General features: G+C 58.2%; 1 protein-coding gene across 5 annotated transcripts in view; it reads left to right on the top strand.

Annotated features, from left to right (window-relative positions):
• Window positions 1-18,104, top strand: part of ERI3 (ERI1 exoribonuclease family member 3) — a 160,731-nt gene that overhangs the window by 42,760 nt on the left and 99,867 nt on the right. For all 5 annotated transcript variants that reach the window (XM_090049878.1, XM_090049881.1, XM_090049880.1 and 2 more), the window contains exon 6: window positions 14,316-14,388. In XM_090049878.1, the coding sequence (XP_089906004.1) occupies window positions 14,316-14,388 (73 nt within the window). The remainder of the gene's footprint in view (window positions 1-14,315; window positions 14,389-18,104) is intronic.

The raw sequence follows: 18,104 nt of genomic DNA, 5'->3' as shown, positions 1-18,104 counted from the left end.
GATGTAGTTGGGGCTGGTCCTGCTTTTGTAAAATCAGAAAACGAGGGTTACAGGGGATCTTAGGAGGTCACATCTAGTCCAACCCCTGCTCCAAGCAGGACCAGCCCCAACTACATCATCCCAGCCAAGGCTTTGTCTAGCAGGGAGTTGGATTAGATGTGACCTCCCAAAGTCCCTTCCAACCCTCACGTCCTACGATTCTGTGAACTGCCACGTCCTGTGTCAGGCTCCAGGTCCATCTTGCCCAGTGTCGTGTCACGTGGCAGTAGAGCGGAGGCTGGATGGGAGAGTGACTGGGTCTAAGCAGGGCTCCATCACTTGGAATAGCTGCTCCCCAACAGGGTCTCATCCGTTTTGTTGCTCTTGGGAGCCACCTCCCCTGAGGGGCTCAGCACTCAAGTGACCCTCCTCTCGTAGCTCCTAGATGATGAGCTTCTTTTGGGTCTCTTGGAGGTGTCCAGCCTTTGACCACAGGTCCCTGAAAAGCACACAGTGGGGTTGAGAATTGCAGTCTGGATGGGTCTGAAATCCCACCTCTGCGTGAAGTATCAGATCTGTCACAGCCCATGGTGGTCCTTCACTCTGCAGTGCCCAGAGTCTTCCCTTCATTGACTCCCCACGGTCACCTCGTCCTCCGCTGCATCAGCCTTTCCATCTGCATATTGGGCGCAGTCCTCTCGGGCGGGTGCTGGCGCTACACCATAAAATGGCTGTTGAAAGCAAGAGACGAGCAACAACTTCCCTTTCTCCCCTGAGGTTGTGCGTATCCTCTGCCTGCTGGAGGGGAAAGCTGGCTGCAAGTGGCCAAGGCCTCTCCTCTGCTATAGCTTGCCGCACACCGCTCTGAAGAGAGCTGTTCCATTTTCCAGACCATTTAGCTTTCCCGTGGTGATCCTAATTCTTCCCAGCAGGCCTGGGCCATTTCTCAGTTTTCAAAAGGACTCCGGAAAAGGGTTAGGGTGAAAAGGAGCTGTCCTCTGAGCCAGCGGTTAATCGTGGGAGGGTTTCACTTATATCAACAACTGTAGACTCTCCCTCTGCCTGAAGAAGGGCGTTTGTGCTCAAAAGCTTGCAAAGGTTCTTTGGGTAAATGTTGTAGTTGGTCTAATAAAAGGTATCACATTTACCCAAAGAACCTTGTTTGCTTATATCATGAGGCTACGCTCTGCTCAGAGGGTGAGTTAATACTCATCTCCTGCTCCGGCGGCGGGGAGTGACCCCTGCTTTTGTCACCGAGCGGCGCGGGAGGAGAGTGTTCCTGTCCGATGTCACGCCAGACGTCAAGTACTCTGACGCTCGTCCGCCAGCTTCCCAGCAGAGATCAGGGCAGGTCTCCGGGCTCCTTGGCCAGGCGTCTCTCTCGTCCGGAGACGCTTCTATTGTGCGACACATCAGGTGGCAGAACAGCTTCCATTCCTCGGGCGCCCGAACAAACTCGGCTGCACGTGGGACAGGAGCGATTGCCTTGGACTGACACGCTCGCAGCCGCCACAGAGGGAGGGCCGTGGCCTGTCTGCCCAACGTGTGCAAGATCACAGGGAAACGAAGCATTAGGAGGTGTTTCAGGTGCCAAAGGCCCCTGGCAGCGTGAAATGCCAAGTGACATCTTACTGCCGCGGAAGAAACGTGGTGCATTGCCGGTACACATGGGGGTGACTGCAGGGTGTCGTTGCGAGGGAGATCGTGCCGTGGAGGGGGGGACACAACGTGGTTAAGGCCACCCGAGAGGAAGGCAGAGCTTGGAAGGCGAGCACCGGTGTCAGAGCGATCGGCTCAGGCACACGAAGCCCTCTCTGTCTCGTGCTGGGTTTGTGGGCTTGGCTAAGGAGGAAATTAGGAGGGGGCTGGTAATTAATTCCCATCTCTGTGTCCAGAGCGAGCGACAACTCTGACTTGCCGCTTCTGAGGCGAAGTTTCTTCAGAACCCGGCGAGGACTCTGGTTCTAACGCCCGGGAAGCAAAGAGAGTCTCCGGGTGCCTGACAGTCCCTTTTCTCTGCTGATTCCCTCTCGCAGGCAGCCTCAGGCTGCCTGTCTCTTTGTTAAGAGAGTGACAGCGATGTGACACCGTGAAAATAATTACTAACAAATCATGGTGGTGACTGCAAACAGCTCGCTGCCTTCAGAGGCATGTCAGGGAGCATTAGAGCAAGGCCGCGGGAGCCGTGCGCTGGGCTGGGGGAAGGTGTTCACAGACCTTTGCTGCCCCCATCTCTAGGCTGCTCCCTTCTCTTCCACTCTTTCTTCCACTCTCATCTCCCCTCCCTGTCTTTGCCGTCAAATGATTAATGCTGCTAATTGCCCAGTCAGTCTGGAAAAGGCAAAACCCAGGCGCTGGTTTCAGAGGTGAGAATTGGGCCCTGAAGCCCTCCCCTCCACCCCCATCCTGCCGCAGGACACCAGGTGTGACGGGGGAGCGATACGCACTGCCTCCAAGAATCGGTGCAGGTTTTAGTGGCTGCCTATGTGGATCTGCCCCTGCCCAGGCGAGACCCGATGCATGGAAAGGCCAGGTGACAGGTTTGGGCGGTTCCAGGAACAGAAGGATCCCTCCCTGCTTCGTCCCACCAGAGCCCAGAGATGCTTTGGCAGTGGGATAAGACCTGACCTATGGCTGCACTCGGGAGGGTCAGGAAGGAGGAGAGAGGAGAGCAGGGGCTTGCAGCCGGCTTTCTGCTCCAGCTGATGCTGGGTATGCTGCAGAAGCCCTGCACGGTCCCCAGAGACCCCTCCGTGTCAATGGCACCTCAGCAGTGAGTGGGTGATGGGGCTAAAGCAGGTGTCCCTCCAGCCTCCCCATCCGTGGGTTTTGCCCTAGTTCCCAGTCAACAGGAGGCAGAAAGGAGGAGGAGGAGGATCCGCTGGTGTGAGCAGGAGCTCAGGATGGGCTGAGTGCGTCTGACGTGGGGCACAAGCAGCTGAAAAACACAGAAGGGGCTGGGAGCCAATGGAGGGGCAGCGTGGAGATGAAGCTGTATGGCTTTAAAGGCTGCAGTTATGCCAAGAAACTGTTTTGGTGGGGCTCTGGGCTGCTCTGGTTCTCCGAGGGCTGCAAAGGAGCTGCGCTGAGCGGCACAGCGAAGGGCCCATAGTAATGGGGCGGTGTGGGGCAGGTCTCCATCCACCCTGATGCTTGGGGCTGGGGAGGGAGTATGAGCCATGCTGCATGAGGTCACCCGAAGCCCTTGCTCTGCCTGCCTCCGTTTGCACAGTACCATGCAGTTCTCGAGGGCTGCTTCACTTCAGAAGCGAGGGCGCTGGTGGCTGGGGTGGGCTGTGTTGGCAAAAGCATGGGACTGCTGATCGAGGCAGGAGAGCGCTGCTGGCAGGCCCACGGGGAACCTCCTTACAAGTGCCGCTGGGGAGGATGGCAGGAGTCTCCGATCACACCTGTGCTGCGTCCAGCCATGCCGGAGAGTCTGGCAGCTCGTGCTGTGGACCCTCAGGCTGGCCTCGAAGTAGAGGGCAGCCTCGTGGGAGCCTTCGTACCAGCCCATGGTCCGCCTGGGTGGCTTTGGTGCTCCTTCTCGGTGGCACTCGAGGCTGCGGGCGAAGACTTGATCGCCCGAGCGCACCGTTCCCAGCAAATAACGAATGCCCCGGGAGATTGCGTGGCGGCAGGGAAGAGGAGGGCTGTCAGCTGCCTGGTCTGTCGGGGAGGCAGGAGCCCTCTCCGGCAGGCAGCCCTTTCCCCCATTCTCTCTCATTTACTCAAGTGATTTTTCTGACTGTCACATCTGTAAATAATGTTGCTGGCGTGTGGAGCTGGATGCAGCGCGTGGTGGCCGAGGGGGAGGGGACGGCATGGGGGGGGAGCGTGGCGTGGCCCCCTTCCCGCCTCATGCAGTATTTATACAGGGGCTGGGAGTCAGCCGCGGCGACCTCCGGGGTCACGCTGTTAAACAGCTTCGGCACCCCTTTGCATTCTAATTGCTGCACTTGTCCTTTGCTCGGGAGAATTCGCCTGCCTGTCGTCTCTGGTGAAACGCATGCTAATGGCAGCCGGGGCGGGCAGTGGGGAGTGGGGGTCACAGCCAGACTTGCTTCCCCTCCTGCAGGCTCGGAGGCTCGGATGGAGGGTCCAGGTTTCTGTGGCAAGCTGGATTCAGGCTCCTCATGGCACGCTGCAGGTGGGCACGGGGGAGCCCCATTCTGCTGAGCCGTGCGGGCGGGTGTGATCCTTGGGCTTGTGGCATCATGTCCTTCCCCTGCATGTCGTGTTTGTAGTGGGAATTGCAGAACTCCTCCTGCGATGGCGGGCGCGAGGGGCTGGGGCTGTGTGGTGGGTTTGGCCATCTGTAAATAGATGCAGAAGGAGACTCCTCTTGTAGAGCGATGAGGAGGGGAGGCTGGTGGCAAAAGACCCCTGAGGGCTGTGGGCAATTCTGCCCCTGGGTGAGGAGTGGGGACTAAGGGGCCGGGGGCAGCTCTTCCCACAAAAGCAAAAGGTAAACATGGTTTTGGGCTGCATCGATAGGAGCATTAGGTGCGAAGTGATAGCTGGAGGTGATGGTGCCTCTGCTCAGCACTGGTCAGGCTTCATCTAGAGCCTCATTTACCGTTCTGAACTGGACATTTTTAGCAAAGTTGGAGAGGGTCCAGAGGTGGGAGACCAAGATAGTCGAGGGCTTGGAAGGCAAGTCATGAAGAGAGGCTGGCAGGGCTGGGCAGGTTCAGCTTCTGGAAGAGGTGCGTGAGAGGGGACGCGATCACAGTCTTGACATACTTGAAGCCCTACCATAGAGATTTCATAGATTTCATAGACTTCAGGGCTGGAAGGGACCTCGGGAGATCGTCGAGTCCAGCCCCCTGCCCAAAGGGCAGGAAGTCAGCTGGGGTCATAGGATCCCAGCAAGATAAGCATCCAATTTGCTCTTGAAGGTGTTCAATGTAGGTGCTTGAACCACCTCCGCTGGCAGACTGCTCCAGACCTTGGGGGCTCGGACAGTAAAGAAATTCTTCCTTATGTCCAGCCTGAAACGGTCTTGCAGGAGTTTGTGACCGTTCGAGCTCGTCATCCCTTGGGGCGCTCTGGTGAACAGATGTTCCCCCAGATCCTGGTGGTCACCCCGATAAACTTATAGGTGGCCATCAGATCACCCCTGAGCCTGCGTTTTTCCAGGCTAAAGAGCCCCATGGCTCTCAGCCTGTCATCGTAAGATCTGTTTTCCTGACCTGTGATCATGTGCGTGGCTCTCCTCTGGACTCTCTCAAGCTTCTCCACATCCTTTTTGAATTGTGGAGCCCAAAACTGGACGCAGTACTCCAGCTGCGGCCTCACCAAGGCCGAGTACAAGGGGAGAATGACGTCCCGGGATTTGCTCGAGAAGCATCTATGGATGCAAGCCAGCATTTTGGTCGCTTTACTAGCCGCAGCATCGCATTGCAGGCTCATGTTCATCTTGTGGTCAATGATGACCCCCAAGTCTCTCTTCCATAGTGCTAGCCAGCGTAGCACTGCCGAGCCTATAAGGATGCTGCAGGTTTTTCCTCCCAAGGTGGAGGACCTTGCATTTATCAGTGTTAAACACCATCAGGTTCTCGTCTGCCCATTTGCTGAGCCTGTCCAGGTCAGCCTGGATCACCCGCCTGTCTTCAGGTCTGGATGCTTTGCCCCAAAGTTTGGTGTCATCGGCGAACTTGGCCAGTCCGGAGAGGGAGAGCACCTGTTCTCTTGCTCTGAAGAGCCGGATGTGGACCAATGGCTTAAAGTTGCAGCATTGGGTCTCGGGAGATGTTCTTTCGCTGTCTGAGCAGGGAGGCCGTGGGATAGATGCCAGGGCAGGGGGGACTCTCCATTGTTGGGGGTGTTCAGGCGTTGTTCCAGGGTGATCTGGGCACAGCGATGCCTGTGCTCTGCTGTGGGGACTTCCCAGGTTTCTGGCCTGTGCTGGGTGCCGCATGGGGTTGGGGAGGAATTTTATTTTTCCCTGCCTGCTGCTATATGCCATAGTTTTAATTTCACCGTTCTCAGCAGTGATGGGCGTTGGTTGCAGCTCAGGATTGGGGTGGGGACTGGGCTGGGACCAACCCCGCAGGGTCCTGGCTGGAGGGTCTCGCCCCTGCTCTCTGGCCCAGTCTGACACTGCGCTGGGGCAGGAAGGGATTTCCCCCCTGTTCAGGCTGGTCCAGACTGGGGGGGTTTGCCGCCTTCTGCACGAGGGGCATGGCCTCTAAGTGGGGTCTTTTGGAGTGTATATTAACCCCCTTTGCAGCAGCAGGACACTGGCGACTGCAGCCCCCCTGCTTTCCCTGGGGCAGGGTTGATTGTGGTGTCTGGTGCCATGTTGGGTGACTGTAGTTTTGCTGAGAGCTTGGACATGGGGTTTGGGCTGGTTTGGGCAGGCCTGATCCTGCGCCAGGTAGGGGTTGGATTGGATGTGATCTCTGCAGCTCCTTGCCAGCCCTGCGGCTCTAGGACCATGAAATTGAGACCCATGGGCTGGGTGTCACAAGAGGATTAGGAACCCCCTTGCCTTCATGGGAAGAGCTGCCCTGAGCTGCCGGAGGTGCCTTTCTTTTGGGGTTCCCTGGTCAGCTGAGGCTGGCCCCTGGCTGCTTGCATCTCTGCCAGTGCTGGGCCCTGGGATCTGCCAGGACCATTTCCTCTGAAGGCATGGGCACCTCAGGTGTGAGTGTGCTGTGTCCCGTGCGGTTGCACCATGGAGGAGACCCCTGTGCTTTGTCTGACAATGGCTTTGCTTGCACGTGCTTGGTTTTTGGGGGTGCTCTGGGAGACGCGTTCCTGGCCTGCTTCGACCATGCCGCTGCCCCGGGTCTCTATCCCTAGCAGCGTGCTACAGTCTGATCCCATCGCCTGACCGCCACAGCGTAGCATGCCAGGCTGCAGCTGCCCTGCCTGTAAGGTAAGGTCATTAGCAGAGACCCAGCTATTAATAACAAGCATTGGGATGTCGTCTTTAAACGATCACAGCTTCACAGCAAGCTGGTGCCGGTGACCTGGCTCCTGGCTTCAGGGTGCTATCGAGTGTTTCTTCCGTCTCCCTTTCTCCCCCGTGTAGATGTAGCTGCATCTCTCGTGGTCGCGGCTCTTTACCACTATCCCAGTGGCTGGATGAGACCTATCCACCCTGCACTAGAAGGGGTCACTGGGGAATAGCACCTGTGTGCCTAACCTCTAAACTGGAGCCAAGACACCTGATTTCCTCCTGAGTGGGGCTGGGATTGGAGAATGAGCAACAGCTGGCCCCGTTCTGATGGCACCTCCAGCAGAGCCTGGTGAAGTCTCTTCTGATTTACCCCTGCATGCGGGCCCACAGGATCAGGCCCGGAAAATAGAGCTATGAATCTTTTTAAGAGAAGCCATTAAACGTTAGCACATAGATTTATCGTAGTGTCACGTGTGTGCCATCGGTGATGAGCGCTCCCCTCTCGGAGGCCGGACACCTGCTGTGTTACGGCCCTGCTCATCGCGGGGACGGAACATCTCTGCTGGAGTCTAGTGAAGGCACTGAGGCAGCTGTGGCGGGCCACATCCTGCTGAGGAGGCTCAGCTGATTGCAGGGCTGGGTTGGGAATGCCAAGGGACTCGCAGCACCTTTTGCTTTCTTGGGGTGCAGTGGGGCTGCAGCTGAAGTTCTTGCTTGTGCGTAGGCCATGCTGGTGACATCCTTATTTCTGGGCTCGGCTTCTCAGAGGGTTTGAGGATTTTCCCAGGACCCTTCAGCTATTCACCGAGCTTTCCATGGGCACAGACATGATGAATGGGGGAGGCAGAAAGGCCCTTGGTGCTGTCCCAGCGTCCCACGACATGGGGTTTCCAGCCCTTCTCTGGGTCTCTCCAGCGGGGGTGCGCTGTGCACGCGCGGACCACTCCCATCCAAACTGGAGGGGAAGGCTCCAAGCACGCAGCTCCTGAACTAAGCGCTGCCATCTGGGCTTGCTGGCTTCATTACACTAATCCAATTAAAGATGAAGGGAAAACAGCAGCACAGGCCAGGGAGGAGACTCATCTGGGAACAGCTTCCCATCTTGGGCAGTGGGGGCACAGGCTTGCGCCTTGGGGCACTGCCCACCTCCCAAGCCCTTTGCACGCCTTCTCGGGGGCTCACGTGTTGGACTCGTCCCCTCGATGGCTAATGGAGCGTGGATGCGTTGTGGCTTATCCCTCATTAATGTCTAGAGGTGACAGGCGGGCAGTGGTTGCGCGTTGGCGGGGTCCCACTCCACGGCTGCTACCCAGCCGGTGCCTCTGGGCTGCAACCTGTCCCTTTGCAGCAGGGTGCATCGCCCCTCGGCCCTTTGCTGCTGCACGTGCCCCCCTTCCCCAGGCCCTGTGGGACACCCATTCCCATGAATGGGATGTCAGGGTGTCCTGGACATGCCTCTGCCAGGCATTGAAGTCTGGATCCAGCCGGGGGCCAAGTGAGTGTGACCCCCTCACTGTCAATCTCTCAGTTGCTGTGGTGGTCTTGCTCTGCCCTGTCTTGTCCCTTGTGGGCTCCCCTGGCCTCAGTACTGCCCCGTGCAGGGCCTGTGGCTGTGCCGCACGTTCCCTAGTCTTGCAACTGTGCGGGGTGGTGTGGAGGAAGACGGGGGGCTGTCTAGGTGCCCCGAATGCTGCCGTCTGTCCAGGTTGGAGGCCTCCAGGAGCTGGCTCAGCGGTGACATTTATTAGCAGAGGGGGCTTTGAAGACGACACGTGGCAGTGAAGGCTTCTCTCCCAGCCCGGCTGAGGCCCGGCTGCCGGCGCTGAAATTCATTAGTGTTCCCTGACAGGTGGCGGAGGCCTGCGCTGTCTGTTCCCACTTCCCCGCTCTCTTGTCCCAGCTTCACGCGCGCTGGTATTTGAAGCTGATGTGCAGCTGAGAGGCTTGCGGCGCAGTGACAAGTCTGGGGGTGGCAGGGAGGATTGAAGGGGTGGCAGAGGAGAGAAGGAGCTTGTCTCGGGGCTCGTATTGAAGCAGAGAGCTCTTCAGCCCCCAGCCGAGCGCGTTGTCTTCCGACAGCCGCTGCTTGTGAATTGGAGGTGCAGCCAGGTCCCGAGCTGTTCACGGTGCAGTTGAAGGTGGGCACAAAATCCTAGACCATAAGGGTGGGAAGGGAGCTCAGGGGGGTCACATCTAGTCCAACCCCCTGCTCCAAGCAGGACCAGCCCCAACTACATCATCCCAGCCAAGGCTTTGTCTACCCGGGTCTGAAACACCTCCAGGGATGGAGACTCCACCACATCTCTAGCTAACCTTTTCCAGTGCTTCACCACCCTCCTGGTGAGAGAGTTTTTCCTAATATCCAACCTCAACTTTCCTTGCTGCAGTTGGAGCACAGAGAAGGGGGTGAGTGGTGGAAATCGCCGTGCCCTCCTCCATCTGCCTCTGCTTCAGTCTCCTGAATGTGGCGCCTGTTTGGCCTTAGCGTGGGGTTTCCAAGTGGCTTCCTGCTGCCACAATGGTCTCTGGGGGCAGACGGCCCTTTCCGCTCCCTGGGTGCAAGGCAGGGGAAAGCCGGAGCGCCTGGCCCCGGGTCACGGTTGTACATGTGTCTGGATGAACCTGAGCATCGAGCTCTGGCTCCCTGCATCCCGGACCCAATCCCCCGTTGGATGCAGTGCTCGGCTAGGTGCCTGGCTGTATCGTCCTGTGTGGAGTGGTTAAAAGCCACTGCTGCAGCCCAGCCAAGGGCAAGCGCTCGGCACCAGAAGCAGAGACGAATGCAGCCTGCCAAGAGCAGTTCAGCTCAGAGCACGGATGGCCCGGTGTCCCTGGGACACTGCTGGTGACAGACCGGGCAGGCCGTGAGCTCTGCTTCTGTGTCTGCGATGGTTTTTGGGAGCGGGGCTCAAGCCCAGGGCCTGTCATCTCATAACGAAGTGTGGATCCTGACTGCTTTGGTGCTGTGGGTTATGCCAGAGGCCTGACATGTGGTATGTGTTGTGAAAATGCAGCCAAGGGTGTTGGGGCTGGGAGGCAACTGTGTGCAAAGTGACTGGCACTGTCCTAACAAATCAGGGGAAAGGGAGATCCCATATCCTGGATCCAGGGGGGCATATTGTTCTGAGCCTTCCTGCATAAAGAGGTTGCTTTTAAACGTAGCTGTCCAAAAGGCAAACAGCGTGTTGGGGATGGTTAAGAAGGGAATTATAAACACTACGGAAAGTATTGTCATGCTGCTTTATAAAACCATGACACATCCACACCTGAATGCCCTGCCCAGATCTGGTCCCCGCACCTCCAAAAGGAGAGAGAAGAAGTAGAGAAGGGGCAGAGAAGGGCTGCAAGAATGATCAGGGGCATGGAGGGGAGAGACTGTGAGACCAGAGGACAGACTACAGATACCAGACCTGGTCAGCTTGGAAAGGAGACACTTGAGGGGGGACAAGGGAAGGGTTTACAGAATACTAAATGGTGAAGAGAAAGTTGATAGGGATTTATTAACTTGCTCTGGCTTTGCAAAACCTGCCACCAGCAGCGGGCATGAGACTGAGGAAGCACTCCTGTGCCCACAGGGTCCTACTGGCTCAGCTCTGGTGGGGTCCATGCAGTGACGGACAGCTGTGCTGGCAGATGTGTGTGGCGTGGAGACATAGTCCTAAACTAGACTTTGGTGTAGCCCACCCAAAGGCAGCTAGTGTGCGACTCGTGGGGACGCAGCCAGGTGCCACATGGAAGACCCTTCCTTGCTCCCACACGCACCCTGGCACCCTTAGAGCCACCTCTGCATGTGGGCAGCTAAACGCCCAGCCCCTGGGTTGAGCCGTGAGACTGGCTGGGGTGGACGAGGCCATAGGTTTGTCCTGTGACTTGAGCCCCGTGTGTGGCCATGTCTCTATCCAATGCAGCATCGCTTAGGTGGTTGCACAAGACCTGTCTGGTGTTGGTGGTGCCTTGGTCTCTGCTGGACTCATTGTGGGCTCTTCAGTCCTGCCTCAGCGGCCTGGGTTTGACGGGGGGTCTTAAGCTTTCCCCTGCTGTATCCATGCAGCCTGGATGAGACCTTCCCAGTTCCCCTCCCAGCTGCGGCCATGGGGGATGCATTAGGCTGGCAAATGGCTTTCACAGGGGCATAGAGGGGCAGTGAGGACCAGGGGCATAGCCCCCACCCTCCGAACCAGCCCGTGCAGGGTGGGCCAGGCCTCAGTCGCGCCAGTACTGGTACCTTCCTGGAAGGCTGCAGTCAGGTCTGTCAGAATCGAGTTGTAACGTCTGCTTATCTTTCCCGACAAGCGAACGTGTGCTTTTCAACTGGCTCAACGGCAGCACGCCCAACATGTAGAAAATGGCCCGGTCCCTCTGTCTTCTGACATCCTCAACCCCAGAGCAGATGGGCATGATGAGGCAGGAGACGCGGGCATTAATTTTTTATGTGCTCGGCCCACCTGAACAACGGGATTCAATTACAGCGGCCCCTTCCCTCCCCGCCAGTGTGCTAATGCGATGGCGAAGGGACCTGTTGAGAAAGAGAAACCCTATTTCTTGGCGTGACCCCCTGGATAATTAGGGTTAAATTGATATGCTATCGCGCCGGCGACACGCGTTATCTGCCTCTGTTTGTACAAGGGGACACAATGGCGGAGGAAGGACCAATTTGTGCCCCGCTCTCGCTAACCAGCCCCAGATAAAAGGTGTCACTGGCGCGATAACGTTCCCGCCTCGTGCGCCTTTATTGTTGCTCAATTTGCTGGTCTGTGTTGTGTGTTTTTTTTTTTTTTTTAATCCCATTCTTTCTCCCTCTCAATACCCTCGGCCATATTTTAACTCCATGCCATCGCATAATGATGCCCTGCTCAATGTGTGTGCAGATAGGCAATGGGCTGACAGCCTTCCCTGATAACTGAATTCCTGCCCATCCATCACTGGCCTGCTCTGCCTTAACTTAAGGGAAGTGATAACTAAAGCATGGCCGTTTATCACCGTCTTCCCTCCCCGGCTCGGCTTTGAGGGAGGGATCCAGCCATGTGACCTCGCCTTCCATTTGCATGCAGGGCCGCGAGGGGAAATGGAGCCTCCCCCTGGGTGCGGGCGAAAACGGAGCTGCCTGCCCTGTCATGGCTTTGCAGCCTGTTCTTTAGCCCTGGCAGCCCCGTCTGCCCCAAACCTGCCTGCCTGGGAGCAGGTGGGGTGCATTGCTGGCTGCCATTTCCCTGCTCTGTCCATGATGCCGGGAGCTCTGGTATGTCTTGACTGGGGGCAGATGGATGCAAAGTGCAGACTGGGGTGGGCACGTCCGGCAGGAGTGGTGGTGGGGCTACTGTAGAAACCGGTTGGGGGTGAGGGAGGCTGAGGCTGCTGTGTGGTATCTTGGGCGCACGGTGCTGGCTGGGGCCTCCCATGCCAGCGAGTCCCCACACTAACCCCTCCGTCGCAGCTGCAAGGAGTAGTGCCCCAAACCTCTTCACTGCTGCCCAGTAGAGGCCCAGAAAGGCAAGTCCTGGGGCCCATGCTCAGCAGATCACCTTAGTGGCCTCTGCACCGTGATGAGCTCCCCGGAGGCTCCGTCTCTCAGCTATTCCCAGGGCTCGGTTGGAAGTGAAGGTCCATCGTGGTCAGCCTGGCCTGACAGGAGCTGACCCATTCAGCAAGAGGGGGACAGTGAAGGACCAGAGCTGGTGTGGGCTGGGGACGAAGAGACCCTACTCTGCCCTCTAAAGCTGGCAAGGACCCCCCACCCACCCTATGGAAACAGGCCTTGCAGTTAGCATCCTCCCTTGCTGACTGCATCCTCTGGCCAGCAAGTGAAGGGCAGGCCAGTGTCTCTCTGGGGCTCATACAGTGTGGTGCTCTCCCTCCCTTGCAAATACATCGTGCAGGGTCTGAGGCTGCTCCTGGCCTGGGCCTTTCAGCTCCGGCTGCGGGAGCCTGCTCTTTTCAGTCCCGAGGTCCTGGGTTTGAACCCTACCCAGGAGCATGGTGCCTTGCACGCATGGTCTTGCGCAGGGTTGTTGTCACTAGTGCTGGGGAAACAGGGGCCTGCAGGTGACCAGAGACTTCCTACATCTGTGCTGGAGCTGGGGAGAGAGCCCCCGTCTCCTAATTCTTGGTCCATTGGCTCTGGAGCCATGGGGCAGTGGCCGTTAGGGAGAAGTCACTGCCAGGTTCGTTTGGCCACAAAGAGTGGAGTACTTTGTTGATTTGGGCCTGGGCTGGGCCCCGATTCCCACCTCTTTGCTCAAGCTGGAACCCAGCACGTAGCAAGGTGCCTGCTTCATGCTCCCATCAGGTCCCTTTGTGGTAGGAGAGCCGCGGTCACGGTGGGGGAGTGGCAGATGCAGCCCCCGGGAAAGGTCCCTTGTTCTGGGTGACTCTTCGTTTAACCCATTTCTGTTTGGGGACACGTCCTTCCCGAAGCACCTTTCCTGGGGCTGTGTCAGGGACACCCCAAAAGTGCACGGAGCAGTTGTCTAATGTGTGATTCCCAGGATGATAGAGCAAGTGTCCCGGGTTTCTCTAGCATCGCGCAGGCCTCAGTGGGGGAAGGTGGGCTTGTTGTATGATTGGGAGCGTGGCTGGCCTGGAGGGGATGCCCAGAGCATCGCCGCCCGTGCCGCTGTTGGGAGGTGCCTGCTGATGCTGCTTCCCCATGGAGCTGCTGGCGGGGCCCAGTACCAACAGCTCTTTCATGTGCTTCCTTCCCCACGCTCATGCTCGCTGCCTGCACACATGCCCATGTACGTGCTGCACATTGTACACCAACTTTGCAAAGGGTACTGCCAGGCAGAGACCCCAGGACGTTCTCCCCTGGCTTTCCAGGCCCAGCTGCTGCTTGCAGTGTTTCTTTCCAGGCAGCATCTCCTCACCATCTTAGTCCCTTCCTGGCATCTGTCTGTGTGTCTGGGCTTCCACCTGGCCTAGCATGGGCACCCTGTCTGCAGAGTTGCAGCCTGTTGTACAGAAGCAGCATGTGTTCCTCCCTCCCTCCGTCCCCGGTCTCCCCTATCAAGCAGAGTAAGCGTGGGGTGGTCTCGGCTGTGTCACCCATGTCTGGAGGCACTGCAACCTGCCTGTCCTGTCCCTGCCTACAGGAAGTTCCCTGGGGCAGGGTGTTGCCCTGACGCACATGGTTAGTTTGTGCCAGCCCAGCCCTGACTGTCCTCATGGTTGGGGAGGGGAGCCACAAGTTGGTCTCAGTGCCGGCAGCGTGTGCCCATTCGAATCTCTCAGTTGCTCCCAGCTGTTTGGCAGCCCGGGGGTATGAGCAGCCCCATGAGGAGCTTGCCAGGCACCCCCAAGAAGTGCAACCTGTTGCAGCGGACTGGAGGCTCTCATGGCCTCCTCGGCCCCACGGGCACCGATTGCAGCATCACGTGCATTGCTGGGGCGCAGTAATTGAATCCAACCTGCTCTCTCTCCTCTCTTACAGGTTACCAGGACAATGCCAGTACTTAGGGCTGCCGGTGGCCGATTACTTCAAACAGTGGATTAATCTGAAAAAGGTACTTCTGTGCAACGCACCCCGGTGCTCCCTCCCCTTGCTCCCTCCCCCACCTTGCTTTCAGGAGGCGTCTAATAACCGCGGCTGTTTTGCATTGAAATGAGGAGTTATTTTCTCGGAGGCTGGGCTGCGCGTGCCCTCCCCCGGCTCCCCATTGTGTCCCCGCTAATAGAGTCTTACTGTACTTGATGGAATGTGCTCTGCAGCTGGGGAGAACCCCTTTGTGGCCAGCACGGCGCTGCATAATCGCGCGCTGGCCGGGGTCGTGGTAGTCAGCACGTTGCTAATGCCAGTTGCTTCCCAGGTACCTGGGCATACTGAGAGCCAGTGTTCCCCGTGGCTGGATGAGGGAGCCTGGAAATCCACTGGAGAAAGAGTCTAGTGGGGCTTGTTTGCTTCTTACCAACATGGCAGTATCATGTCATCCCGTGGCTGATGCCCAGATCCGGCTCAGAGCACCCCCTCCCATGCCCTGTTGTGGGGCTGTCCAGGCAAGCATTTGCTGTGCTCTGCATCGGACTGATTCAGGAATAACCCGGGGGGGCTTCAGGAGATCTCTGGCTGCCGGGAAGGGGCTGTTACATCATGGGAGGCCAATGGTGCAGGTCAGAGTCGGAGGGGAAGTGTCAGGACCTTGTACAGGTGGCGGCTGGGGTGAGGTTTGGGGGGGAGGCTTTGGGAGCCAGGGTGCAGCATCTCTGGTTACTGCCCTGGCGTACTATAATGAGGGAACCGGGGGTCTGAAATCCCTGCCAGCAGCGCTCTCCGCTTTCAGGGTCCCCTCTCATTTCTTTAAATGCATGTGTAGCTGCGAATGCGAGCATGAGTGACAGGTCGGGGCCACAGCGGAGGGACAATTTGCATGATCTGCTCCGTCAAACAGGGGAGGCCGGGGCCATGACGAGGGATGCTGGCAGCGCGTTCCCAGCTGAACCCATCAAGGGGATCTTGCCTTCCCCGCTGTCAGAGCAAATCTCGCAGCTCGTCGCCGGGCCTCCACAAATGAGATCTGAAAGCGCGCTGGGGCATTCTGCAGTTCAGTGACCATTAATGATCGCTGCTTGAAGTTCACTAAACTTTTGGCGCATGGATAGCAGCTCCATCACCGGCAGGGTGGCGGCGGGCACAGAGGAGACATACTGCTCTCTGTGCCGCAGCACGGAGTATCGCTGGATGAAGCCCTCCGCTGGGGCCCACGGCCCCTGAGCTAGGGCCGTTTGCAGTGGTTTTCCGTTACTGGGTTTAGCATGGGGGGAGCTGGGATTCATCGTAATTCGCTTAGACTTGGGCTGGAGCTGCGCTTTCACGTGGGTTGCTGCAGCTCATGGCGCTGTCTGGTGGGGTGGTTTGGGTATCAGTCATGCAGGCGTGGGAGGGACGTGCTGGAGAATGGCTCAATGCTACTTACAGTCATGGGCTGGCAGCACAAGGGAGGGCAGGCCTGGCTGTGCCCAGGACCTTGCTGAGCTGCTTTTAGGAGCTAGACTTGTGACCTGAGTTTCCTGGAATGAGGATCCCAGCTGCCACTCCTGTCCCCTGGTCTGATGGGTGTCTCTGCCTGGGTCTTTGACTCAGGGAGGGGATGCTGGCAGTGGTCAGCAAAGCCATCTAGGCACAGCTCTGGGTGGCACGGGCTCATCCAGCAGGACCCTAGCTAACCCTTCAGCACCCTTGCTGGCACTGATGAGCTGGCTGGACATGCAGCCCTGGATTCTTGTTTCCCACCTGCTCTGACCGAGGCCTTGTGGCTGCCAGGGCATGGGTGCCACTAAAGGCAGCTGGAGGTGGAGGTTATGCTGGTAGGGGTTGGCATTAGGAGGAGGAAGGGAAACGTCAGCTGTGAATACTAGCAGGAGAAGAGTAGCAGTATGCCTGGAGAGCAAGGCCTGCTTGGGACCAGTTATTTGGGATGAGCATGTGAGGATGCGAGGGGAGGTCCCCAAGCGAGGGTGGAGAGCAGGAGGTGGGTGAATGGTTCCTCTACCAAAGACCCTGCCCCATGCCAGGACAGCAGCAAAGCACAGGAAATAAGAGCCATGGGGTTGGGATCTCCACAGCTCCCCGCCAGCTCACATCTAATCCAAGCCCTGCCTGAGGAAGGGAGGATCAGCCCTGTCCAAACCAGCCCAGACAAACCCTGTGTCTGATCTCTGAGCAACACGACACAGTCACTTCTGACACCCCCAGGTATCGCTCCCACCCCTGCCCCCAGGAAAGCAGGGGGGCCGTGGCTGCCAACATCCTGCTGTTGCCAGGGGGTTCATGGATACTCCAGAGACCCCAGGCCAAGGCCATGTCTCTGCTACAGAGGAAGGCAAAACCTCCCAGTCTGGACCAGTCTGAGCAGGGGGGAAATCCCTTCCTGCCCCAGTGCAACGTGGGGCTGAACCTGAGTGCAGGGGTAAGACCCTGTGGGGTTGGTGCCAGCAGCTGCATTGGCATAGCCCAGTCCCATCCCCAGCCTGGGCTATGGCCAACACCCAGAACCTCTGGGGGAGGCTAAAAAACACCCGACACGTATAGTAGAAAGCAGGGTGAGTGCAACCAGCAAAGCCCAGGACCCTGGAAAATCCCCATAGCAGAGCACAGGCATCGCTGCTCCTAGATCATCTCCACCCTGTGGCTGTCCAGCCTCTCCTTGGACCCCTCCAGTGATGGAGAGTCCACAGCTTTATTCCCCAGATGCAGCTTTCCATGGCAGCGCTGGCTGTTCCTTGTCCTGGGCCCACCCCGGTCTTGGTTGAAAGTCAGTGTCCAGAGACCTTCCTTGTGGCTGGTTCTTGCTAGTGGGACTTGCTGAAATATATGTTGTGGTGCGGGTCCCCAGCGGAGAGGAGTAGCCACTGCTGCAGGAGCTCACAGCCAGACCCCAGCACCAGAAAAGCAGCCACCCCCTGCCTGGGGCCTGGGAGGCCACAGGGCCCTGCAGCGTCCAGAGAGGTATTTGGCTCTGTTTTGCTCCCCGGTCACTCAGCAGTGCAGCATTCCCTTCATATCCATCCAGGCACTGGGTGCACAGCTGTGCTGGACTGGCATCGCCGTGGGGCTGCCATGCTTGCCGCGGGTGGCTGGGGCTGCGGCTCCCACCTTCTGCTCCCCATTCACTCCTCAGAATAAGAGAAGCTGGAAATGGGACCGTGCATGTGGGACCCACACAGCCTCTGCTGGAAGAGGCTTGTCCAGCTCCCCTTCCTCCCCAGAAAGGCTTTTGGGATGCAGGGTTATTTTTAGGGCAATGAAAGGAGGAAAATCCCCTTCCTTGCAGCTGATGGAGTCAGCAGAAGTTTTGTTCCCCTCCCCCAGCCTGCTGATGTGCCGCCCCCCCCACCCCAGCCCGGCCGGCGCTCGCGGACGTTTTTAATGTCACTGGGCGATCTCGTCTCTCCAGTAAGCTGTCAGCGGCGTGAGGACTCGGGGCAGGGCGCTCCGTGCGCTCCTTGCTCCGATTAGCTCAGCGCTCAGGGAGGGCTGCCAAGGAGACGCACACCGGATATCTCCCTGCCCCCCTCCGGTGCGGAGCGTGCCAGGAGTCAGCAGGCCGCCTGCCGTGTGCTGGTGTCAGCCTCTCGTGTTGATGGGCAGAGGTGCTGCGGGTCAGGAGCGAGGTGCATTAGCAGAGCTCTGTGCTCCCTGCTCCCTGACAGTGTCTGTGCAGCCGGGCTGAAGGACATCGGGGGGGGGCTTTGCAGGGAGGGCCCAGGGTGGGATTGACAGGTG

Source organism: Crocodylus siamensis, chromosome 5 (assembly GCF_052110815.1).
Source record: "Crocodylus siamensis isolate JL-2025a chromosome 5, ASM5211081v1, whole genome shotgun sequence".
In the NCBI taxonomy this organism is placed as follows: domain Eukaryota; kingdom Metazoa; phylum Chordata; order Crocodylia; family Crocodylidae; genus Crocodylus; species Crocodylus siamensis.
Note: the sequence above shows the minus strand (reverse complement) of the source record. Positions and strands in the feature narration are given on the sequence as shown.